This window comes from Rhopilema esculentum, chromosome 17, assembly GCF_057945365.1.
Source record: "Rhopilema esculentum isolate cy_ngs chromosome 17, ASM5794536v1, whole genome shotgun sequence".
NCBI classification, from domain to species: Eukaryota; Metazoa; Cnidaria; class Scyphozoa; order Rhizostomeae; family Rhizostomatidae; genus Rhopilema; species Rhopilema esculentum.
The window spans coordinates 545594-573324 of NC_142831.1; the positions used below are offsets into that span (position 1 = coordinate 545594).

General features: G+C 36.6%; 1 protein-coding gene across 2 annotated transcripts; it reads left to right on the forward strand.

Moving 5' to 3' along the window:
- The first annotated feature begins 352 nt into the window (after positions 1-352).
- LOC135696328 (uncharacterized) lies at positions 353-27684 on the forward strand. 2 transcript variants are annotated; one of them, XM_065215701.2, is made up of 10 exons: positions 353-829; positions 5700-5787; positions 6174-6296; positions 6725-6847; positions 7276-7398; positions 7656-7778; positions 8744-8872; positions 9986-10405; positions 17993-18418; positions 19296-27684. In XM_065215701.2, the coding sequence occupies exons 1-10, from the start codon at positions 494-496 to the stop codon at positions 19307-19309; spliced, it is 1905 nt and encodes a 634-aa protein (XP_065071773.2). In that variant the 5' UTR covers positions 353-493; the 3' UTR covers positions 19310-27684. The 2 variants fall into 2 exon arrangements, with proteins under 2 accessions (XP_065071773.2, XP_088969638.1); XM_089113512.1 differs by lacking the exon at positions 6725-6847.
- The last annotated feature ends 47 nt before the right edge of the window (positions 27685-27731 follow it).

The window sequence follows — 27731 nt, forward strand, 5'->3', positions numbered from 1 at the left end:
TCGTTTCTACCCAAGTGAAAATTTTGCCTAGCTTCCATTTTGTGCCTTTGAATCCTAGTCAGTTTAGTGGCTTTTTAATCGAAAAAACTTTAAAAGGTCGATAAGCAAGATTGATTTGCCTTTGTGTGCAAAAATTTCAAACAAACGTTATTGTATTTCTGGAACCAAAATGTTTTTTCAAATTAAATTTTATTGAATTTTTTAACTTCCCTGCAGGTAGATAAGACTAGATAACAATCCATGATTAAGTTTATGGTATCTTGGCTATTCTATGCATTGAAGATGTTGAATCAGAAATGAATCACCAGACCATTGTATCTCTTTAAATACCTGTTGGTTTGCCTTATGCAGCAAAAACATAACAGTTTAAGATATATCAACATTTCATGCCAACATCATGCAGTCAGGTACAAACTTGTCTTCCGTACCGTACACAAATTGAGCTTATCTCACATACATTAATTCGTACTGGCCCAACTACTGCGAATTATTCATGATGCAAATTTGCTCCGCCAACTTGTTGCTGATGGTGATTTCTGTAACAGTAAAAGGAGAAATACTTCGTTTACCATGCAAAACGTTTGCAAACTTTTCTGTTGTGCTTCATGGTCACTCACTCAATGCTACATATCGCACTTTGGAAAATTTGGACGAAAAGATGTGTAAGACTGAATGTATCATAGAAGGTCAATGCAAGTCTATAAACATAAACAAGGATATGGGGATTTGCCAGTTGAATGACAAGTCGGCACAAAGTCCCAATGATCGTGTCAAAACTGATGCAAAAAGCGGTTGGACATACTTTTCTACTCGATACGATGAAAAGCATGTAAGCTTGTTTTTTGCTCCCTTTTATTGCCTCACTAGAATTGATCTAAGTCAAATGCACCTGATTGGTTTTGCTGTGAAACAGACGATACTCATAACCTTTGTTGTTATACATAAACTTTATAAGAAATATTATCCAATGAATAAAATTGGGCTTGTGGCCAAGCCACCCCAAAACCAGCATTTTATGTGGAAGGGGTTCTTAAGGGACAGCAAAAATGTAGTTTACGGTGTGGCAAATTATTGACCCGTTGAGATCGTCTATTAAGAAGTGTTTCTAATGCTATTCAATTATTGAGGTCGAAATGCATCTTTGCAAATGATATGAATCCCTAAATATTAACAGTATTTTAATTCACATTCTTGGGCCACCTGGTGGAGAATCGAAAGTCGGCTTCAATGCACTGAATACACTGAAATGAGAATCGACAAGCTACTAACGTCCTTTGCGTTGGATACATTGCCTAGTTGTAGGCATGGTATTTCAATTTCAATTGAATAGTTAATAATTGAAAGGTTGATGGGTATTCACTTTATTGTTTCGGGGTGTGGGCAAAGGGCATGCATGAGTGGAAGATCGCTTATGGTCGATGTCGGATTTCGTGCAGAAAGGAAAATATGCGGTCTTTGGTTGAATATAAGTACTGAAAAAGTAGTTTGCAAGCAATCTTTTTTGCTTCTTTGTTTAATGAGAATTGAAATCCTTTCTACAGTGTATGATCCTTCTATCATTATTTTCAACTTTTGTTATGTACTTCTACTATTAGAAGAAACAAGTCAGAAAAACTTTCAAGTGAAAAGAACCAAATAAATTTACGTTGCTAGACTCTTTCAACAAACTTAAGCCAAAACTATCACATTTTTTTTGCAGACAGTGGCGTAGATAGAAAAAAATCAATGCAGGGACTAGAAATATAGATTTCCACCAAAAAATCTTATAAGCATATTTATTTTCCGTACATTTTAACCATTTCAATAAGATCAGCAGTTTTCCAATAAATAGCAGTTTTGCTTCACAGGGGGGTTTCCCGCCCCCTCTGCCCCCTCTGCCCCCTTTGCTCTCTTTGCCCCCTCTGTCCCCTTTGCCCCCTTTTCCCCCTTTGCCCCCTTTGCCCCCCTCTGCCCCCTTTGCCCCCGCTGCTTCTCTATCTACGCCATTGGATGCAGGCCCACTTATCGTTCCAATTTTCTAACGAGCTTGATATACTTCCAAAAGCAAGGCCGTACACAGAATGTTTTCACCACATAAGCAGTTTTAGAATCTTTCTTTTGAATACATATCGGCTTTATCTTGTTAAATTCTCTGTGAAAACCAAAATTAATTTATTTGTAGAAGAGAAACTCTTTTAGAGCAACTAATGAATAGAAATACTTTGACTTCGAAAAGACATCATTTTGAAAAACCCTCGAGTTTTTGCAATGAAGATAAATAAGTACCGCACTTTCTTGAATAGAAGCGGCCCTCGAATGGATGCTAGAGCACATGTTGTGTAGTGGGACCTTTATTAATCGAAGAAGTGTGATAAAGAGAAAAGAAACTAGCTTACTTTTCAGCTTTATCGTTAGCAGAAAAGTTCTTAACTAACTCATGCTTAGTGCTACATCATAAATTGCATAATTAAGTGTGTCATAATTTACATGATCACGAATTTGATTGCAGAAATGATTTTCTTGTAACACCAGGTGAGCCAATGTATTGCACCACTTCGAAGAATGGCGACAGTGTTGTAAACAACATGACCCTCGACATAAACACCCCCCCCCCCCCCAGTAACGACCCCGCTGAAACTCTTCCCCGCCGAGGTAGCATGATGACCCGCCAAGAAAATTTGTTTCCCCGTCAGATTTGATTTTCAAAACATTACCCGCCAAGTTTCGGTTGTTTTCCGCGCTGAAAAGTTCTTTCCTTTCTGAAAATATTATTATGCTCAATCCGAGAACAAGAGTTCTTGTAAATATCCTATTTATTAGTGGGCGAGGACGGCGGCCTAACCTGCTCTATCCGTGATGCGCTAAATATACTGTGATGTAAATGGGACTAAATGTAAATGATGCTCCTTTTGCACCCTGGTGTTAAGAACCGAAGTATACCCTTCAGTTTTGGATGGCACGTTGATAAGCCACACGTGGTACTATGTAAATTTTGCCATTGAATGACAATGGTTACACAAATTTTGTTGATACCCCCGCTTCATTAAGTACTCTGCTGCAACATCGGAAGATAAATCCTAGCCCATTGAGCCTCAAATATTGCCTTTAACTAAAATGTTATTTTATAGCGTAAGACATTCACTGCAACTATGGCACCTGATTAACGTTCACAGTTCCAGGTAGTACCTTCACAAGTATTTGATTGTTTCGAAAATGGAGCTATGGATATTCTTAATTAAATGGGCAAAATATTTTGAACGTATAGAAGACCAATTAACAACATCGCTGTGGACGTATTGGACTATCATCATTTCAGAACATCAAATAAAGTAAGAGGGCAACGTCGGGGGAACCTCATGTAAATCTGACATATTTTGGAAATAATCATTGTGCGTTCAATATGTCTTATCAAGAAGTCATGACTTTTTATCGTTAGACTGTTGAATGAGCATCAGACCAAATAGAACATGTTTCTTTCACTTTCGAGAAGTTGGGGGCTTAGCAGGTACATCATGTTCTATCTTAATTTTCCCCGCCGAAATTTTGCTCTTCTCTGCCATGATTTAAGTTATTCCAGCCGAAAATTTATGATTTGGGAATTTTCCCCCACAATATTTTCAATGCCCAGCGAGGTCGTTACTTGGGGATATACTTAAATAACTTTTGTGAAATCCTTAGGCGTCATTCCATGATTAAAACTCAATCGAACAAAACTTCAAACTTTGGCAAAATTTCTTATTTTGACTTTGAGTAGAATATCTTCCAAAATATTGCAAAAAGTAGATTTTTTATTGCAAAGTCCAAAACTTTTTTTGCAGCAGATCATTTTCAAACGTCAAATAATGAATTTAAAAAAGCTTTGGCAAGATCATAATTCGGTGTCTGAGACCTCAGATGATCATTATTGCCTGGCCTTGAACTTGTGACACTTTTGCAGCCGTTTTTTCACTTTATAACAGGCTATGCTCGGAACGTCGCTATTCATTCAATCCATTTTTTTCCTGGTACAATTTACTTACATTCATAGTTATTATAGCATTGCATTGTACCGCACGCAATCTGGTATATTTATGGAATCTGTATGGTTTTTTAATTGAAGATGAAATTGCAATTATGCTCAAAAACGGAAAAGAGGAGTCTTGAAAAACAGATGAAAATGGAAGTTAATAGGTCAAAATACAAGAAATGGATGAATTTTTCCTTTATAAATGTTTGGATGCATAAAAGGAAAACAAACCTCACTACAGAAAATTAACCCCACCACAACTCAGATATCTGAGATAAGTCAGGGTTGTCAGAAAGGATTCACAAAATAGAGACTTCCACTTATGAATTATGTTGTTATGTTGTGTTGTGTTGTGTTGTGTTGTGTTGTGTTGTGTTGTGTTGTGTTATGTTGTGTTGTGTTGTGTTGTGTTGTGTTATGTTGTGTTGTGTTGTGTTGTGTTGTGTTGTGTTGTGTTGTGTTGTGTTGTGTTGTGTTATGTTATGTTGTGTTATGTTATGTTATGTTATGTTATGTTATGTTATGTTATGTTATGTTATGTTATGTTATGTTATGTTATGTTATGTTATGTTATGTTATGTTATGTTATGTTATGTTATGTTTTGTTATGTTATGTTATGTTATGTTATGTTATGTTATGTTATGTTATGTTATGTTATGTTATGTTATGTTATGTTATGTTATGTTATGTTATGTTATGTTATGTTATGTTATGTTATGTTATGTTATGTTATGTTATGTTATGTTATGTTATGTTATGTTATGTTATGTTATGTTATGTTATGTTATGTTATGTTATGTTATGTTATGTTATGTTATGTTATGTTATGTTATGTTATGTTATGTTATGTTATGTTATGTTATGTTATGTTATGTTATGTTATGTTATGTTATGTTATGTTATGTTATGTTATGTTATGTTATGTTATGTTATGTTATGTTATGTTATGTTATGTTATGTTATGTTATGTTATGTTATGTTATTAACTCTATTTTTAGGACCATTTTTTACGATGCATTGTCCGTTTTCAATGAGAAAGATGCCCACAAAAATGTTTTGTGAAATGTTTTGCGTGTGTAGAGTTTAAGAAAAGGGCCTGAAGAATCAGAAAATCAGGACAATCATGGAAAATCACTATGCAAAAAAATGTGAGAAAGCAATTTCCATTTGATAGATCTGTGGACATGAAGCAGCAAAATAATAAGTTCGGCATTCGTTACCACAAAAGGCCAAAGATTACCGATGTTTTCATAGGTTTCCTGAGATTGGGAAAAAATTTGTCTCTAAGATGAACACTATAGCATAGTCTATGGCAGATGAAAAAATTTCCGAGGAGTCCTGTAATAGATATTACTTGTGGCCAAATAAAAGTCCCCTTTTGAAATTGCCCGCGTAGTTATGATGCCAAAAAAGAGGCCCTGTTTAGAAATCCGTGATACTTTGGAGTCTGAAATATAAATAAAGATTTTTTCTATTAATAAGTTGCTTTTGCCCGTAAATATCTTTCAAAATATTTTTCGACCATCTCTATTGTGACCATCTCTGAAATTAATTTTCGTTACAGAAAAGAAGGCCATGGCCCCTGAACCCCTAGTTTTACTGGTTCTGTAAGAAGTGCGTATGGGGCAATTGCCCCCTTCCCCTCGCTTTTCCTCTTGTGTGCAGCCTTGGCTAAAACGTAGGTTCTAAGATAAAACGTCAATCGCATTTCAGATTGGTGAGCTTTGTAGAGCAACTGATCCTTGCAGAACAGGAGAGCAATGCTTCGACACATGCACGTGCCCTGGATATCAATGCATTGGTAAATACCTTCGATATATTTTATTTGCAGCACATTCAGGGATATTTCTGGTCTCAGCAGTTATCTAAATGTGCCTCTAAAGGAAAACTGTACCATTATCATAATCAGACCAAACAATGCTCCTTCGCTAAGTTTATTTTCACCGCCCACTACATACAGATAAAATAATTAACAGATAAACAGATAAAAAACAGATAAAATAAATCGATGAAAAGAACAGCCATGTTCTTATAACTAGAATACTTGTTAATCTCGCATAATTCCAATATGTAAAATATCGAATTTTAATTCCCTCTACAACAAAATATGACATATCGAATTATCTGTATCCCATTTGGTAAGAAATATAAAGTTATATTTAAAGCTCGAATGAATTTTATTTACAGATAATGATGAGTGCCGCACGGGAGCTCATAGTTGTCATCCAAAGGCCAATTGCATCAATACTGTTGGCTCATTTTCATGTAAATGTAACGCAGGATTTTCTGGAGATGGAACAGTGTGCACAGGTAATGATTACAAGGCTTCTAACAGCATACTGGCTTTTAAACACACCTATGAAAGAGCTTTAGAAAAGGAAACAGATCCTTGAGAAATAAAAAACCGTTACCTGTATGGAGACTTACTGGCACTTCAAGAAAAATTGTTTTATTTATGAATATTTATAATAGCACTTCCAAACCATTTGATGCAGAGAATTCTGAGTTCAAAGAAACAAAATGACAGTTGAAATGCTTAGCTTTATCTCAATGCAATCCAAGTCTTGCTTACATCAATTGCATTTCAAATTGAATTCAAATTTAAAAGGCTTCAGCTCAAATTCTAGAAATATTTCCAATCAATAACGAAGATGTTCCCATTGGCATGTATATTCACTTGTACTGCAATAACCATTTGAACAAATCATTTTGTGCCGTCTTTTTATTTCTGTATCAAGATATTGATGAGTGCAGCACGGGAGGTCATGGTTGTCATCCTAATGCTATTTGTACCAATAATTTTGGCTCATTTTCATGTCAATGTAACGCAGGATTTTCTGGAGATGGAACAGTGTGCACAGGTAATGATTACAAGGCTTCTAACAGCATACTGGCTTTTAAACACATTTTTCAAAGAGCTTTAGAAAAGGAAACAGATCCTTGAGAAATAAAAAACCGTTACCTGTATGGAGACTTACTGGCACTTCAAGAAAAATTGTTTTATTTATGAATATTTATAATAGCACTTCCAAACCATTTGATACAGAGAATTCTGAGTTCAAAGAAACAAAATGACAGTTAAAATGCTTAGCTTTATGTCAATGCAATGCAAGTCTTGCTTACATCAATTGCATTTCAAATTGAATTCAAATTTAAAAGGCCTCAGCTCAAATTCTAGAAATATTTCCAATCAATAACGAAGATGTTCCCATTGGCATGTATATTCACTTGTACTGCAATAGCCATTTGAACAAATCATTTTGTGTCGTCTTTTTATTTCTGTATCAAGATATCGATGAGTGCAGCACGGGAAGTCATGGTTGTCATCCTAATGCTATTTGTACCAATAACGTTGGCTCATTTTCATGTAAATGTAACGCAGGATTTTCTGGAGATGGAACAGTGTGCACAGGTAATGATTACAAGGCTTCTAACAGCATATTGGCTTTTAAACACAGTTAAAATGCTTAGCTTTATGTCAATGCAATCCAAGTCTTGCTTACATCAATTGCATTTCAAATTGAATTCAAATTTAAAAGGTCTTAGCTCAATTTCTAGAAATATTCCCAATCAATAACGAAGATGTTTCCATTGGCATGTATATTTACTTGTACTGCAATAGCCATTTGAACAAATCATTTTGTGTCGTCTTGTTTCTTCTATATCCAGATATTGATGAGTGCAGCACGGGAGGTCATGGTTGTCATCCTAATGCTATTTGTACCAATAACGTTGGCTCATTTTCATGTAAATGTAACGCAGGATTTTCTGGAGATGGAACAGTGTGCACAGGTAATGATTACAAGGCTTCTAACAGCATACTGGTTTCATTTGAAGAAGTATTATTAAATAACTATTAAAAAGTTTTGTAAAGGAAACAGACCCTCGAAGAGGAGAAAAACTCTTACTTGTATCGAGATTTTTGGGAAATTCAAGAATAATTGTTTTACTCAGAGGCGGTCTGGCGTCAAAATTGCAGGGTGGCTAGAAAACTCAAAGAGCCCGGTTTAGGGTGTGGTGGAAAATTGAGCCAAACCCACTAAAAATGTGGCCTTAAAATACAATTAATTTAATAAAAATTTATAACAAAGGAATGTGCTAACAGCAGCAGTATATCTATTTTAATTCGTAAATTCGGACCTAATTGGATCGATACGTTTCCTCTCGTGTAAAAAGGGTTTAAAATCCGATGTAGAGTTAAAAATCAAGATCAAAATTTATTTAAGCACTCAGAGTTTCAACTCTTTTCGAAGAAGTGCAGATGGATCAGGAAATTGGTCAATGACTTGCTCGTAATCAAGCTTTCTCTTCGCTGTATGTTGTATTCACTAATTTTTTTATAAGAAGCAGTAAATTTAGGTTCAGGCTGACTTTGCCACCCGGCCCAGACCACCCCTGGTTTTATTTATGAATATTTCTAACAGACCTTCCTAGCAATTCGTACAAAGATTTCAGAGCTTGAGTAAACAAATTAAAAGTTGTAATGGTTAATATCTTTTCATTGCAATCCATGTTTGTATATAGAGTTGGCATATCAAATTAGCAGCTTGGGTATTAGTTGCCTTTAAATAATTCACTCCTCTTAGGGGGTCGTCATTATACGTTGCCGTTGATCGGATTGGGTAGCGTTTCAGCGGGGTGGCCACTCGGGGTTGTCAAAATGAAGATGCTTTCATTTACATGTATATTATTGCAAGTACAATTTTATTATACTATTGATCAAATCATCTTGTGTCGTCCTTCCTTTCTATTTGCAGACATTGATGAGTGCAATGCTGGTTTGCACAACTGTCATCACTACACTGGCTCCAAATGCAACAACACAATTGGTGGATTTTGGTGTGAATGTTTTCCAAATCATCTGAAAATTGGAAAAGCTTGTTTGGGTATTGAAAGCTATAATAATATGAATAATTATATATACAATGGCATAGCTAGAGGGGTTGCAATAGTGAGGACACATTGCCCTGATTTTTTATTTCATTGTTTTAAGGGGGTATCTGCAAAATAGCTATCAATAGCTGATGAAAACCAAATAACGAACATAACAAAATAATGATTAATGTACAATATTATGATTATGCAATGGAACCAACGCTTCTAACACAAAGACCGCGGAGCATATCACAGACTGAGGGGCCTAAAACATTTTGGAGGGCTGAACATGCTCAAAACGAAGAGCAAGGCAAATTTTTGAATAGTTTTAAGTACATTTTGCAAATTATTGGGGGGCTAAAGCCCCCCACTCCCCACGCTTCCGCGGTCCCTATACTAACATACTGCCTACAGGTGCAATTGAATTCAGTGAATTATTCATCAACTTTCATCTTTAGATGATTTGGCAAAAAGACCTCAAAAAACAACCTTTGCAGTTTCTCCCTTCCCAGTGGTAGTTACACAATCAAGTTGCAAGAGTATTGAGGGCAACTTGCATCAAAAGGGAAGTTTAGGGGTTATCTGTTGCTTCATGCTATTGAACTGTCTTACCCCTCAAAAAATCTAGGTTACACCTCTGCAAACTATCTGTTTAAGTGTGCATAAAAACTTGAGTTTCTGTACTGGATTGTCTCTACTCTTTCATTGTTACAATTTGATGTTTAATCCTATACTGCAAATTAACCAAGTTTCTATCAGTTCGATTAAAGTTTGCTCTTATATCACTTTAGTTAGGTCTGTTTGTACCTTATGCATTTTTCATCTGATGTATATGCATTTCAAATAGAATTTTACTTCGGCGCTATATATGCTATGTCCATATTATTTAAGACTATCATTAACCTTACAATCTGGCAAAGTGGAGCTTAAACGAGGCCCCCACCCAACGAGAAAGCTGCTTATTTCATGCTCGAGTTTCCCCAAGAAGAAAGAGCACAGAAAGGACTGGTTTTCAAATTCGCCATTAAATAATAAATAAAAACTGTTTGTGTTATATATCGTAGGAATATCTTTCTAGCAAAGATAGGTTGTTTAGTTGGTTGTAAGCAAAAAATATCTTACAGAAAATGTCGCAGTGAAAAAGACTTCATCTCAATCATCAACATTCACAGACAGCCAGGCAAGGGCGCTGGCTGCATCTTTTGGAAATGATGGAGACCTGAGCGCATGGTGGGAGACCAGTGCTGTAACATTAACTGAATATTTGCCTTGGTGGCAAGTGGATCTCGCAAGAGTAGTTGTGGTGATAATGGTTAGAATCAAAGTCTGCATGTACGATTGGGACATGATTAATCCATTTAATGTCACTGTTGTCAATAGGGAATACGCTAGGTTCAGCACCAAATTCTGCGTCACCAACGGGAGATTGAGTAATTCTTCGATTGCAAGGTTCAATTGCACAATTTTACCGTTTGGTCGTTACGTTACAGTGTTTGTCAAGAGACAGGATCAATTGAGAATTGCTGAGGTTGAAGTTTACGAAGGTATGTCAAGTAATACACGCTTATGATGTTATGACTTCCATCATACCGTAAATTTCGGTAAATTGCAATGTTTTAGAAAATGCTGATATAGCCATCAGGGGCGCAAAACTCAGGGGGAGTAGAGGATGTCACACATCCAATATTCCCATCCAGTCTGTTCCAGATTTCATAATCGTGAAAAGTTGTTTTTTCTATGGCTGTTGGACCAGATGAGGGCAATATAGGCAAAGGGGAATATCGGTTCATTTTTAAGTACAAAAGAAAACTATGAAAGAGGCAAGAGGCATTGTGAAAAGAGTCGGTCCTAACCGATCTGAAACGTCCCTTTTATTCTGCAAACATCCACTCTTTAATGTCAAAGTATAACATAGATGACTAAAGATGACAAAGATGACAAATTTATAAGAGAAAACTGTCTCATTTATTTTACTTAAAGAACATCATAAGAGTTGGTTTCATATAATGTTAGCTTTGTATGCATTTCTTATTTCTTGTTACATAATGCACCGAGACTGTTCCTTCATTGATGTGACTTGAAATAGCAGTAAGACGTTCCTAAGATGAATAAATGCTCTCGTCATTTGGTCTCGTGGAGGCCAACAGCGCCTAGAAAGAAGCCTATAATTTTAATACCTTCCTATAAGGGTGCATGTCTGTTTGCCCCCGAAGTGCTGTGTCCTCCAAAAAATACCATGGGTACTAAAGCCACATAAACTCGAGAGCGGAAATAGAAGATAGGAGTGGAGAAGCGGAGCAGCGTCTATCCGAGAAGAAGAAAAAGTGGCTCTGACCTTTATGGCAACGTGGCAACCGAAATAATCCGAAACATGTCGCCATTATAGTTTTTTGCACAATCTGGGTATTCTAGTAAATGCTGCCCGATAGCAGAATAGCAGGTTTTAGTTGTAATTTTAGATTTGCAAGACCGAGGTGGCTGTTCTCTTTGGGGATGGGTTTTGTTTCTAATATTAGACGGAACATGTTGTTTTATTCTATCCTCCAATCTTATTGGTAAAGCCGATGGTCGTTCCACCTAGCAGTTTTAGAATCTATCTACATAAGCACAAAAAAAGCGCTACTGTGTAGACAAAAGGAGTTCGTTTTCACCTTAGGACTCCATTGGTAACATTCTCAATAGGCAAGCGGCACTGATTGGTCAACCTATACAGTCATGTGCTTGTGTTTCTGATTGGCCTATTTCGATCCACAACTGGGTATATATATTTCTTCGCGTAGAGTTTTCGATCTATGTTCTGACGTTTTAAACTCAGACGAAAAGCTTAAGTTTACTAAATGTTTGCCTTTTTCAAAGCCATTTACAAGTTTTGTACCACCAAAAAACTATTTTTAGAACTTTCGAATTATGACCACATAACATAAAAGAACACCATGAAATACTCCCATATATGCAAAATCGGTTAAATTTGTCAAAAGTCGGATGAGCTATGGCCAATAGGAGATTTGAAGTTTGCTAACGAATTACTGTTATTTTGGCTCAGTTTATAAAGTTATGAATTGAGACCAAATTACAGAGGTTTGATGAGGCCAGAGCTTTTGCTCATCGGGTCATATCTCAGCCAATTCGTAATACGTTTAACTGATTTTGCAGATTTAGACGTATTTCATGAAACCCTTTCAGCTTATGGGAATAAATTTCAAAAATTTTGAAAATATATTTTTGTGACGTCATCACTTGACAACTCTATTCCAGAGCCACTTTTCCTTCTTCTCGGCTAGACGCTCCTCCGCTTCTTTGCTTGGCATTCTATTTATGTGCTCGTACATTTGTGGCTCTGTATACAGATGTTGATATCACCATTTTTGCCATCCCTGATGTGTCCATTTTGAATCTTCGAAGTTGATTGCTACATTTGGGAGGGGGCCTCTCAACCGTCTGCTAGAAGGGAAAAATATTTACTCCAAAACAACTTACTACAGAGCCGTCGGAGCCCCCCCACCCCCCCCCCTCCCGGTAATTGTCAAACTGTAGTATGTTTTCTTCATAATAGTGTACTGAATGAGAAAGAACACAATGGGCAGACTCCCTTCCCCAATTTGAATCTCGTTCCGACGGCACTGTTCTGTTGTATGGTAAGTAAATCATCGTTGGATTGGTGAAGAAGCCTTTTTCTACTTGTGCGCACAAAAAATCCAATTCAAGATTCATTTTATACAAGCTCTTCAAAACATTTACTAAATTTATCCTAAAATGACGTCAGTGGATGTCCGTGTATTGGGGCTAGTGGGGCGCAGCACCACCAAAGTTTTCCAAAAATGAGTTTAAGATTTATAAACGTAAATAAAATCAACGCCCATTATCAATTTAGTACTGTTCGCTAATTTCGTTGCTTCGAGTCTCACCGTTTGTCCAATCTCTAGTCTGTTTAGGACCGACTGCCCGCGGTTCTTTTGAAAACAAGACAAACGCGCGTATCAGAAACCTTGGGGCGAGTTGAACTAGCCCCAAGCAATTCAATTCAACGGTAGCTGAATTTTTGTTGTTGTGAAAGGCAAAGTTTATCTTGAAGTGGAACGCAGCAGAGTTGCGTGTCTTCGTTTACTCGCAATTTCAGCTTTAAAACTTCGAAATAAAACAAACAATCTCGGTATTTATCAGAATTGATTTTGCCAATCCTGAATAAGCTCAAAATAAGAAGGCTGGGCCATAGACCTTCTAAAGGCATAAAGCATATTTACAATGCAGGCTTTCAACTTGAACAATTTTTGCGTCACGGCATATGAAAATTAATCAATTAACAGTTTGAGCTTTTTGGTTTTTAACAATTTTTCAATTGCCATGATATGCAATGCAAAGGATATCGTCTACGGGTTGGCCATTTTCAAGTTGTCTATGTTTTTATGGACATCCCCCCACGAACTCCCCTTTTTGTGAAGAGAGAAACAGTTCAGCAGATTTAAATAAATAAAGTCGAGCATACCAAAATTTCACAAAGTTTATTACTTTGCTTGTTACAAATCATACATAATCAATAGTGGCACTTGTTTTTATTTCAATCAAAACTTTCAAAATGATGACAGCCTTGTTTATTAGAGGTAAAGAAATGGAAAGAGTAAAGAATGGAAAGGGAAAGGCTATTTATCATTCTTGGCGTTCCGTGTCAATGGCTTAGATTTCGAATATTACGTCATCAGCCCTACCAAAAATCTACCCAACGAGCCGCCACTGCCTTTGATAAATGAACATAGCAACTGAAGGCGTATTTTATTTTTATCTTTTCCATCCCATTCTGAAAATTGTTCCCACAATTGACATAATCTCTTTAGATGAGAAGACGGAAAAATTTTGGGTGCAGAAATAAGGCAATGCTGCTAGTAAAAGAACCATTTTAGCTTGCTAAAATAACACTTGATCAGTTCTCTATCTTTTCAGGGTCAGCGAAACTAGCAACATGCCCCCTCACTCTTGTATTTAGAGCAAAATATAAGAAAAAATAAAATGAAATGAAGTACTATTCTGTACGTCATTGTGCTTTGTTGTCCCTCAAATATACCCTTAGCTATAAATTTTGTTTCTATACTTGTGCCATTAAATATGAGATTTTGGTGAAAGAAGCGGATTTGTAATATGAAAAATTGTTAGCACATTTAGCTCAAATCCTTGAAGAGAATTAAAAGAAATGATGACATTCAACGAGCGACTAATCACCTTTTTTCTGTTATCATATTTGCAGATCTTTCCAGGCTAAACTTTATTTTGCAGCTATTACAATAATGCAACCCTCGGTTCTCCGCGAATGGACATCACAGTCTTTCTCAAGTACTATCTTGCTGAAACATATAGCGAGGCCAGGAGCAATAAGTTACAAGCACTGCCTGTCCTACATAAATCTAAATAACAACAAAATATTGACGAGAGCTTTCTCAAGCCTCTTGAACAGAGCAGTTAGCATCCTTAAGCCCCGCAGAGATCCAAGACAAGTTTGGAAGATGAACTTCGGATACTCTTTCACTTTAGCAGTAGCTGCCTGATGATTTCCTAAGGTCAGGATATTGGTCTTGTCTTGCAACATGCTTTGAATTGCTATCTCATCCGATTTGCTTTCACTGCCAACTGTTTCCAAGCGCTTGTCATGGTGTGCCATTACGATTTATAAAATTCAACTTCTCTCAACCTCTTGGTCTGATCTGAAATCTTGACACGCTGAATCCTTTCTTTGGCGCGCAAAATCCAAGTCTAGTGCGCTTGCGCCGACTGAACATTGTTGTATGGGGTGTTAAAACGCTCTCAACATCTCTCAACAACACCTTTAACAATAGAAATGTTGAGTCGACCCGCTGAATATTTTTGAATCTGTTCAAACTCCACTCAACATCGCTGAACACCGCTCAACACCACTCAACATCACTGAACAGGGTGTTAAAACGCTCTCAACATTTGCACTCTACAAATGTTGAGCGATGTTCAGTGAAATGTTGAGAGCGTTTTAACGGGGCTTTAAATCGTAAGAGCCTGGACATCTTACATACCGCTATGTATCTACGTGTATCTGCCCGTGCTTCTATGTATCTATCTAAATCTAACTTGCCAACTCATATATGTACGTTAATCTACATCCCGTTGTTGCTTTAGGGGCTATTTATTGTAATGACTTTTCGATTACCTCGATCACTTTTCTTGCATTATCAATATCTTCAAATTGTCCTTTGAGTAATAAACTAAGCAGAGATAAAATGCCTCTTTACTGGCTACTTTCAAAAATTTGCTGAAACCATCTTTGAAAAATCAAAGGGTGTGAGAGTTCTTGTACAGCATCAAACATTTTTTTTCTTTTTCATTTTTACCTTACCAGAATAACTTGTATGTTAATTAGATTAGGTTTTTAGACAGGGCACATTGTAAATCAGTTATTATATTTTCATTACTGAATGTATTACCCTGTATAAATAATTAAAAATCAAATCAAATCAGTATAAACTGACATGATGACGTAGAAAACCTTGATGAAGAACAGCTGAATGAAGAATTCATGATCATTGAAAATGATTCGGATCTTAAAGGTCATATAAAACGAAATTTTTTATTGGCCATTTTACGCAATTTGATGGCGCTGATTGCGAAAATCTTGGTTAAATTTTTGAAAGATACCAGTAAGACACCAAAATTTCAACTTTAAAACTCAATTTTGGAGACCAAAAGTGATACCGGGGTCTGGGACGAGAAGACAGGAAGTGACGTAACAGGTTTGACATGTTCTTGGCCTTGAAGCCGCAGTAAACATAAACATTAGGCAACTGCAGAGGAGACGTATGGTAATGTTGATTTGGATCAGTCTTCGAATAAATTAAATGAGTTAGGGAGGATTGGCTGAATTTGGTGGCCTTTCTAGCTTTACTAGCACACAACACCGGTATCCTCCGAAGAAGAATCATCAATCCTCGTCGAGCGAACGATGTGAGGGAAAGGACTAGGACCATCCTGGGTGCAGAATACTTGTTCTCTTCTGTGTCCTGGGAATGAAGATTGCATTTGATCAACACAGCTTGGAGTTTGGTTTGAGAGACATATTGCCTTGAATCAAAGGTAAACTAAATTCTTTATTTTTTCATTATCTTTACAATGTATAGTATTTAAAGGCAGAAACTTTCACAGACACGAGCCTGGCCTACTGGCCTAAAGCAAACGGGATACTAGCCTGATAAACAGACCTTACTATGTGTAAGTTTCACTAGATTGGCGAACTCTATTTCATTAAATTGGTGGGAAAAGGGAAAGACTGAATCGTGATTATATTTTTCTATCACAGGTGCTCGTGTACAAAGTGCTCAACATAATCGCTTATCAGACAAGGAAGTACTGCTGCAGCCGAGAAATAAACGAGACGTAGGACACGCTCACATCTGATGGTTTATCAAACAGGCATGAATAACGGTGTAACAGAATAAAACCTCTTCAAGGATCTTGTTCACAAAGAAGTTCTCCTCCTTGCCGGCTCATATTTCAAGGACAAGACTCAAAGTCAGTACAAACTGCTCTCATTTGTGGAATAAAATCAACACTTGCTGTTGAATCAGAAAGTGTTGTCACAAGGAACTGAACGAACATCGAGCATTTCCCCAGGGCCGCCGAAAGCAAGGCCGGGTCCAGCTCAATGCTTGGAATCCTATCTAAAATGTATTTGATATGAACTTGAAATACATAGAATTTTTTCTATGTACTTGAGATTTATATTCCTAAAGCCTTTTTTAAATTTTCTCAATGCAAATTACCATGTCATAACTACAATTTGATTATCCTTACAAAATAATTTTGCTGCACAATGAGCATATAGTTTTCTAGAACTTGTTTTACATACTTTTGCAAAGTTCCATGACTGATCTATGGGAAAACCCTTCAAATTCCTTGGACTTCCTTGTGTTTTGCAACTGATTTTTGAAAAAAAATCCTCAAAGGCCTGGGAACAAGTACCCTCGTCTAAAAATAGCTCAAGGGGTACTTGACAGTTGGGGGCAGTATCCCATCTTCAGCGATCAAGTCATGTACTTGCAGCACGATTCTTGCTTTAATTGTGTTTTGAAACTGATTTTTGGGAAAAAATCCTCAAAAGCCTGGAATCGAGTACCCAAGTCTAAAAATAGCACAAGGGGTAATTTGCCACCTTGGGTCTGCATACTATCTTTTTCCACTTATCAAACTCTGTATGTTCACAAAGTTTCATGCTTTTATCGCGATCTTCAACTGATTTGTGGAAAAACCCCTTCAAAGGCCTGGAATCGAGTACCCCAGTCTAAAAATAGCACAAGGGGTAATTTGCCAGCTGGGTTCCGCATTCTATCATTTTCAGCGTATCAAACTATGTATTTTCACAAAGTTTCATGCTTTTATCGCGATCTTCAACTGATTTATGGAAAACCCCTTCAAAGGCCTGGAATCGAGTACCCCAATCTAAAAATAGCACAAGGGGGCATTTGCCAGATAAGATATGCATCCTATCTTTTTCAGCGTGTCGAACTCTGTATTCTGACAAAGTTTCGTGCTTTTATCTTGTTTTGCAAGATTTTTTTATCAACATCACTGACAAAGGTTCCAATGGCTATCGAAGGGACATGTCAAACCTATTACGTCACAGCGTCGATCTGACCGCGTTCGAGTGGCATCGCTTTTGAGGGTCACTACTTTTTCGGGCTTTCGAGCGCCATCTAGCAATATCTAGACAAGTTCAAGTCGTAGAAAGAAACGGAAAACGGCGTCTTGACAAGCAAAAAAAGCTCTACCAAATATGTGAAAATCGTTTTTCGGTTCATATGACCTTTAAGGAGACGACATTGAATAACTGATGCAATTTTAATAGGCGCATGCGCCTGTACCTGAGTCGTTTATTCGTACCCTGATAATGAAAAAATCATGAATTTCCAATTATAAGCACATGCGCTTTTCAGGGGGTAACAGGGTAATAATTTTGCATCTTTACTGTCAAATGAGTTTTGCCGGCCCTGTTCGCTTTCCACTGCGCTCCTTTTGAAACTTATGTCTGTAAAAATCAGTTACGATTCTCTCTTTGAGGTATTTCTATGACCACCTTAATTCTACGATCCTAAAAAATTTATTCTAAAATTTCTAAAATTTAGCAACAAATATCGCATATAAGAAGCCGTCCTCACATTCGTCAACATCTACAATACAAGAAATTCCATTGGTTGCCAGCTTCGGGAATGATGGTGACAGAACTGGGGAATGGCAGAGGTGCAGTATCACATTGAATGACATATTACCCTGGTGGCAAGTGGACCTTGCAAGGCAAGCTGCAGTCACATTTATCCGAATAAAGAATGGTGCAACTTGGGGTACAGATAGAATCAATCCATTCGATGTGAGTGTTGGGGACGATAAGTCAAATGGCGGACGAAACAATGCACTATGTGTGAAAGATGGAACATTGACAAGTGGTCAAACGAAAAGGTTCAATTGTCCGAGCCTGTTGCTTGGTCGGTACGTGACTGTGTTCTTGAACAGGCAAGAGATTCTTCAAGTATGCGAGCTTGAGGTTTATGAAGGTATGCATTTACATTTTAAAGTTCGTTGTCAGGTTGATAATAATCTTACAGGCAAAGCGAAACGATTTACGATTGATTGGACAATATTATAACAGAATGCTGTTCGAAAGGGTTGGCTATGAAGCTCAACTTCAACCTATTTGTTGGAGCGCCTACTATTCCGCAATATCTAAACAAGCCCATCAAAGCTTTTTATTTTGCTATGACATCTATATTCTACTTCTTTTGTGAACAATTTTTTCGCGGTGCAGAACTTGAAAATGGCTTTGAAAGAAGCAAACAGTGCACAACATCCTAAAAGCTTTTTCGTCTGACACTCCTTAGAGTATAAAACTTCAGAATAAGGGTCTGAAAGAACACGATAGTAAATATATACCCAGTTCTGGATCGAAATAGGCCAATCAGAAAAACGCAAGCACAAGACCGGTATAGTTGACCAATCAGTGCTGTGTGCCTATAGAAAATTTAACACTTGAGTCCAAGTGAGAAAACGAATGATTCCGACTACACAATGGCGGCTTTTTCGTTTTTATGTAGATCGATTCCAAATCTACTAGATGAAAAGACGACCGGGCTCTGCCAATTATCTAAAATATGTCGTCATTATAAAGTTTTGCACAATCTGGGTTGTCTAAAAGGTGCTGTTCGATGGCAGAGTCACAATTTCCTTCCAACATGTTCCTTTCAACATAGGAAAAAAACTGTCCCTAAAAAAACAACAGCCTCCTCGATCGTGTAGGTCTAAAAGTACAGTAAAACCTAATGACAGACGAAAAAGCTTTTTATAGTATGTTTAGAAATGTTTGCTTTTTTCAAAGCAATTTTCTACTTCTTTTGTATCCCAATTGGGAACTAGATGATGTCGATCCATTTTTAGGCCTTACTGGATGAATGTTGCCTAGCCTCTGAGAAGCACTTCTTTCTGGTAAAGGAACTGTTTTGGTGAGTCGCTATAAAAGGAAAAATATGAATTTATGCAAAAAGGACATCGATTTTCCCATATGAACGGCTCAGTATTTTACGAACTGCGTGTAGATAAATAAATTAATCATAAGAAAAGGCTTCTTTTTTAAGGTTCTTGGTTGAAAGAACTAACTCAAAGTTGTTGTAAATATTTTTTCTGTTTACCTTATAAACTGCACATTAAAAATAGGATTTATTTGAAAAAGACATTTTCGGCAATTATGGCATATAAAAATTACCATAGTTTTTAATGATTATTTGAATTGTAGAATCGGAAATTTGTTACACGTGATTCGAATAAGTGTAATAATGGATTTTGAAGTTATGAATCACATCTTACTATGTTGAACGTGTATGATGCACACTGTATGCGTTACTTCTTAGTTCATTAAATATGTTTTCCTAAAGTTAAGTGGATTCATATACCTGTCGATCATACATTGTCGAAGCTGTTTATGTCTTTATCAAATGTTAGGAAGTCCCTTAGACTTAAGGGTAACTTTCGGAATTAGAGAAACCAGAAATCCCATGCTCCTGTCCGCATTCGGTGCAACGCCAATCACTAGGCTGACGAGGGGATTAAAGTTTAGGCCCCACCCGTTCTGCTGTCAAAACAAACCCTTTTACCAGCAGGGAACGCAAATTTTGCCAATGTGAGATGCTAGAGAGGAGCGTATACTACATTTCAGAGTTTTTAATTAGGCTTTTGATAATTTAGTTTTTCTTCGTGCCTTTTTTACTGAGAGGCAGTGGCATACTTTCACCTTCAAAATTGGGGTGATATTAAACGGTCATAAAATGTTAAATTCACCACCGTAGAACAATATTTCCTTGTGGCAAGTGAATACAAAAGTAAAACAATATTTCACGTTTTCTTACTGGCAAACGACCTTAACGACCAACTAAAGATTTCAACAACAAGCTCATGGAAAACTTGGGGATGTCACCCGCCCCCCTTTATATTTCCTCATCTGGTTGCTAAATTTTAATGTTTGGCAGCCTGAGCCAGGCCGAAAACCAACGATATATCTATAAACCTATTTGTTTATCGTCTAGTGTACCGGCTTTTTGCTTCATGCAGCTTTCATTATTTGAGCTTTCGCTGCAAATTTTAGGAAAATTTCCAAAAGACCAGGGGCCTCTTAGAAACTACTGCCGTGCTTGATTGACGAGTGAGCAAAAAATTGCCGAACTCTGCATTTCACAAAATTGTGATTTGATATAGTCTTTTGATATGGTTTCAAAGTAACCTTGCATGGATAACCAAAATATTCAAATGAAATTTATCATCGATGTCGAATTTAGAATTGCGACTATCCAAGATTGAGTAGCTACATTTTCATACAGAAAAGAGAATCATCTTACAAAATGAAGTTACTTTTAGGGCATCCAACTCGATTTTATAGATAAGATAGTGCCCACCGCTTGGCTAGATAGAAAAAAAGTTCTAATGAATTGCTACTCAAAGCCTAGGAATCACTTTATAAACTGAAATGACATACAAACTTTTGAAGATTGAAGATTATATTGTAAAGAATTCATATGAACGAATATATACGTGGGAGAGATGGCCAATAACATCATACATAGCTGAATGGTTGTCCTGTTTACTAAAGCAGAATATTTGTAATTAGCTGATTTGGATGGTTGCTTTACGCTTTTATAAAAGACCTAAAAGACGTAGTACGACAAAATCTCAACAAACTCAGTGGCCCACTTGCAGCAGAACAGATGTGACAAGAAAGTCATCGAAATATCAAGAAAGAGAGACGAGGAAAAAGGTCACGTGGTTTTTCTGTGCTCAACTTCCTTGCAACTCGTTCCTTTTTTGACTGTTTCCAAAGGACATATCAAAACATTTTTTTGAAGACATTAAAAGATGCTCGATTGTAATTTAAACTAAAGGAAATTTTGTTCCAAGTTTTTCGAGAGTATCTAAGCCGTAGCTGTGAATTGTTTTTTTCAAACCTTCCATTCCACTTGATGAAATATCAGAACAAATGATTCTTGAAGACTTCCTATAACATTAGTTTCAAAACAGAGTGAATAAAACCCTGGCACTTTTTTCTTCTGCATTTTTCATCAGCTCTTGGCAACGAATTCTTTGCTTGACGAGCAGTGTTCTTACATGCAACGCTTCCCTATTCCAGTTTGCATTGACGCCTAAACATAACTATAAACGTGCAAATAAAAATGGCCTTTTAAAGGTATCGTTGCAAGTACCAGTGCTAATTACACAACATCATTCATAAACCTAGCATGGCTTACGCAAACTGAGCTTCAACCACCTCGTAGGTCATTCAATATTTATGCTAAAGATGAAACCCAGTGGTCGTAGATTTCCGCACTGCTTTACAGACAAAAAATAACACAATCCTCGTTGACCTTTAAAGCAGCGCTATGGTCATTGGATGTTTTATCACACAACATTTCACATACACTAAAAATGACTTAATCATATGACTCATAGAAGAATTAATAGCATTTGATACTCTCTAATCTTTTACATAGTGTTTGTTTTCTCACTTGTGATCTACGTTTTCCTGATTGTGCCTTGAAGTACGCTTTCTGACAATGTTAACAAGGTAAACTTTTATTCAATTCTGTTACCTTTACTCTCTACTTGTTTGAATCTGTCTGTTTGTGTGTTTGAAAATACTGTACTGATGCAGGGAGATTGCAGCAAAAGGAAGGAGGTTGTTAAGATTAAGTAGTGCACACGTAGATTCCACCATTGGCACGCGTAGATTCCATCTCTTTTTAAATACCAACATAAGTAACTATCATTGTCTTTCTGAATGTCCACTGTGAATTTCAAATTTAGAGATATTTTCATAAAATCAGTAGCAACTTTAAACAATCGTTATAAAGCTGTTCAGTGCACCATGAAAGCCTCTACTGCCCCAAAAAAATGTAATTTTAAGACATTACGGTGAGGTATGGATCTTATGGATCTGCAGAGAAGAGAATCCTGCTAATTTTTATCAATTTTTCTATCAATCAGTGAAAAGATTTGTTAACGTTTGCATGTGAGAAATGTCAAGCATGCTTGTGGAAGATAACCCATGTGCCACAGCAAAGGGTGCACCTCAAAATCACTTTTTGGAATATACCACTTAATAGGCCCCTTATCAGTAAATCCTATCACTTGATCTGCCCTGACCATGTCTCTGTCATATAAAAGCAAAACCAAAAGAACTTTTGATAAAAGAAACTATCTGGAATTATATTTGCGTTGCCTGGAGAAAAACATTTAGGGAGCCACACCCTGTTCGCTCATACATTTGAACATAGTTCAGTTCAGTTCAGTTCAGTTTCTTATATTTTAAAATTCCTCTTCATACAATATCTTACTACAACTGCACTGCAACTAATTACATATAATGTTCACACATTACATAAAAACACTTGTAATAACAGGCAATAAATAACAATTACGTAAGATGTTATTTGCAGGGGAATTTCTTTAGGAGGAGCTCTCTCAGTAGATGAACTAATAGAGGAGAGAGCATCCCCTTTTCTAAGATGATTTTAATTCAATTGATCATTTACATGAATGACAGAACAATAAATTTCGCTTCAGAATCAATTGTATAGTTCTGGTTGAATGAAAAGGTTTTAGGCTTTTGACAAAAACAGCCAACATACAGTGATCTTTTTATATCTATAGGAATATTGTTCTAAAGATTTAGCACTAAAGAACGCACAAATCTGATACCAGATTGCAAAGAATTTTTTCATATTAAAAATGTCATTTCTCTGGCTTGTCGTGTACCATATTGGTGAGCATCTGACACAGATTCAAAAAATTGTGACACAGATTCAAAACATATCATAACGACATTACAATTGAAATAAAACAGAAGATTAAGTCTAATTATTTACTCAAAGTCATGTGTCATAAATAATACTAATTGAAGATTTTATGTTCTTTTTTTGCCAAAGGCATTTTTAAGTTGCCCATATGATTCAGAACAACTGAAGAAATCTTATAATTACCTTTAAAGACTGTCCTCTCAAATCGTAACACTTAGTTAAAAATAGAAAACCATGTTTTGCTTCCGGCAAGATCAGAAATTTTCCGACAAAATAGCTGCTTTGCTTTACAAGGACGTTTGGCCCCCACCGATCCCCCGCTATCTAGGCCACTGTATTATCGTAGATTATCATATTATCGTACTATAATGGCTATAAAAGGTTAGAGGGCCAATCAACTATCTAATGAACTCATCAGATATTCTAATTACGGCAATAGGTAACTGAGTGATTATGGTAAAGCCTGAGTTCCAGACCCCTGGCTATAAGTCTTGGGCTCAGGCTAATACAATGAAGTTTGCATTATAAACCTCGCTTTGGGGAAGAGGTGTGTAAAATAAAGACCAACTGAGGCCTGGTTGAATTAGATTTGTACTGTCTACAACTGTAGTATGGATCAATTGTGTAAATATGTTGTGGTGGCGTTGAAATAGCATTTTAGGGTCTATTGACCAAATAGGAAGATGTCTTGAATTTAAGATATATATCAGTATATTTTTATGAATAATTGCCAAGATTAAAGGCTTTACTGAATTCACCGCTATCGGACAGATTAATTTTACATTATCGAACTAAACATTGTAATTTTATTTCACAGTAGTCTCTGTCCACGTAAATTTTCCCCGTGTTTCCAAAAATGGGTCATTTCAAAGAAATCCTGATAAAGACACTACCTTCTCTGATACAAATCCATGTGACATATAGAAATTTCTCGGACATGGTTTTCCACACCAATTTGCGGAGAAATTGGCAGAATCTTCTAGAAATCTATTCTTTCTCACTGTTCGCGATTAAATAACAATTGCGGCTGGTTACCAAGGTAACTTTTGCATTTTGCAACTATGTAGCGTAGTTCTAAATCGTTCGTCAAATCAAATTTGAAAAAAAGACATAGAGCTTTTTGGGAGTCAAGCTTCTCGCAGTATACAAGAACTTTTAGTAAGCAATCAGATTTCATTTCGCTTCCTATTATTGCAAGGCAGCTCTGACGCCTAGTAGCAGGACAGCTTATGTAACTCTGATATTGTGAATGTTCTACCTGCAGGGTTGTTGCTTAAACTACCTACATGCAGCAGGGACAGATTTATGATGGGGAAGGGGGTGTTAGATAATGATTGACTTAATTGAAACATCACATCCTGAATTTGACTGATAATTGATGGAAATGCCTACTTTTGAAATTCGGTTTTTAATCTTAAGATAAAGAAGATAGAAAGGTAAATAAAGCAACTTCCTGCATAGATTGGTTACTACTATTGACCAACAAATTTTACCGAGTTTTTTACCGAATTGAAGCAAAATTTACCCAAGAACAGATAAATATTGGGGGGAGGCAGGGCCGGATTAAGGCTCTACGGTGCCCTTGGCCAAAAATATTTTCGGGGCCCTACAAAAGTAGAAATATGATGACGTCATAAAAATCAATTTCAGAATTTTTGGATTTTGTACAAATGATGAACCAAATGACATGAAAGAGCATTTGTCTGAGGGTTGGTTGGCTTTTCAAAATTTTGCATCATATCCAGATGCGCAGTTAAAGTGAAATTCGTTGATTTCACATCAGATGGCACTTTCCTATTATCTGGAACGTTCTTGGCACTTACGAGAATATGCAAATCTCGAAAAAAAGACGAAAAAAAATTCAGAGAAAAGGAGTCAAGCGAAGAGTGAAAATGAAACTCTGGTTAATATAGAATGTAAATTTTGCCTTCGCTGTAATGCGCATGCCCATATGATGCATTTTCTCATTGGTTCAGAAAAATTGATAAAATAATAGCCCTAAACAATATGAATTTAGACTTGTCTCCCCAACAAATCATGAAAAGCTTCAAAATTTGAAAGTCAGCTAGATATTTTACAGGTTTTATGTGTTTTGACCACATCACTATAGGCTTATCTCTATCAAAGCACTTTATTTTGGTCCTGGTTCTAAAATGTATGCAATTGAATTTTCAAGTTTCATTGATTCCACAACATTAATTACAATAATAACACTTACAAGAAATACAAGAAGAAAACATTTATATATTCTTTGCAACTTTAGATGATGTGATGTAGGACACTGAGAATTGCCTTTAAGACACTGTAGGGTGTAAGACACTGTTCAGGTCCTCTAGGTGTTTTGAACCTGGGTGTTCTGCATCAGTTAACAATCTAAGGCTTTACTGAAGCTTATCAGTACTTGAATTATTAGAATTATAGTACGGCAAGAAAGCAAAAACTAAAGATGCAAAAAATACAACGAAAAAGAATAATAACGCGAATAAGAAGCCAGGATAAAGACGACACGATATTTTTGTTTTCAATGTTTAGTAAGACAAGAATGGAAGTTTTATTAGGAATTGGGAGTGCTATACTTTGTGTAGCAGGGGCGGCGCCAAGAAATTCAAAGCATTATTAGACTAAAAAACAAACTTTTGACAGTCACACTAAAATGCTTCACGATAATACATGCCTATGATTTTATGGGGCACTCGTTATGCGGTACATTGTAAAGGGCGACGCGAGGTGGTCGGAGGCCATAGGTACATCTGAAAGAAAAGGCTTCCCTGCGTGCGCAGTGAGCAGAAAATTTTTGCAACCACGCTCTTTAGATTAGCTTAAAATGCATTTCAGAACATTTCTTGTAGCCATTTTTTGCAGTCTTAAAATGGAATTTATTACTTTATGAGGCACTATAGACCACGACTATTCCTTGAGAAATAAAGCAATAAAATATTCACTATTCTTTTCATTTTCTCTTTTCTTTGCAACGTATGTTTTTCCAAATTTTTACTCATTAAAGGAGATACTTTTCCAGAAGTCGTTTCTTGCGGTTGATAGGGGCAAAGATGTTGCTTTTGTGTCAAACATAAATTTTGCTCCTTCCATTCATGGCAGTCGTGGAAGTTCTGAAAATAAAGGACTTGAGTCGGCTTTACAATCTTTTAACCAAGCCAAATGAACAGAAATCCATTATCAAACTTGAAAAGGCCATTTGACATAAAATGGGCAACAGATTTAAATTGTTTTGCAGATCCAGATGTATTTTAACGTGTTCTCTCTGCTCGTGCATTCTTAATTGAAAAATTAAAAAATTGATTTATGTGATGCCATCATTTTGCGACTTTATTGCTGAAGTCTGGTTTTATTGTTTTAATTGTCAAACAACTAAATTTTGCCCACATTGCAGATTTTGTGAATATATATTCCGTGCACGGCACAAAGTTTCCAATCTTGTGTCAAAGATGCTGCTTCTACGTCCTATTTCATTGATGCTATCATTGTGGATCAAAAGATTTACCTTGTAAGCGCGGGGCCCTAATAACTGCAAAGCCCCAGGCCATGACCTAGTTGGCCTTTGGGATAATCCGGCCCTGGGGGAGGTATCGCACCCAGACACCCCCGTTAAATTCGTTCCTGCCTACATGTTATTTAAAGGAACAAAGACAGCATTAGAATGGGGATTTAGGCAAGCGCTTTTTCACGTAAATTTTTCTCTTCAAAAACATTTTCACAATCATCGAAGTCTTATCATATTTTCATACTAAATTAGAATAATTTCCAGGAAATTGCCAGCACTTGAAAGAGCTTATAATATTGCAAGAAGCTTACAATGTGCATATTGGCCTTAGACAGTTACTTAAGTATGCATAATGCCTAATCAACGATTAGCTTTTTTTGATAACTTTTTTTCTCACGTCAAAGTAAACAGACAGGAATCCAGCATATGCCAGAATTTTTAATCTTAAGTTTTGTGCAAAATTGTTAATAAGCAGTCAAATATATCATTTTTGCAAATCTAAATGATTATCTAGTGAGAAGCAAAGACAAACTCACAAGCCCAAGAGATACCGTTAACAAACTGGAGACATGATACCCAGAGATAGCCTGTGCTCCAGACCCTTAACCTGAAGGAAGAGTCTCTACCCAGAGACTGCAAGGGAAAACGAAGCCTTTGATACAGAATAGCTCTTGTTATACATTTCAGTGAAGCTAAAAGCTTGACCCCAAGCTGAAGCCACCAAAGTTGAGGTTCGAGAAGTGACAGGATATAGTGACAGGTTGGGAGCAATTTCCAAAGGTCTGCTGGTACTTAAACTGTCTCTATTAAAAAACAATTCTTACTCTCGAGTATCGAATAATGTCCCCCTCCCGGTGTGGCTCTCGGTGGCCTTGGACAGAAACCCTTCTACCAGTTGGGGTCGATTGAAAACGAAAAAAGACAGAAAAGCGGAGCCTTTTTGCATCAGTAAGGAAGAAAAGACAAATCCGTTTTATTTAAACATACAAATATTTTACGCATATGACGTCTGAAGCTTGCTTGAGTCACATT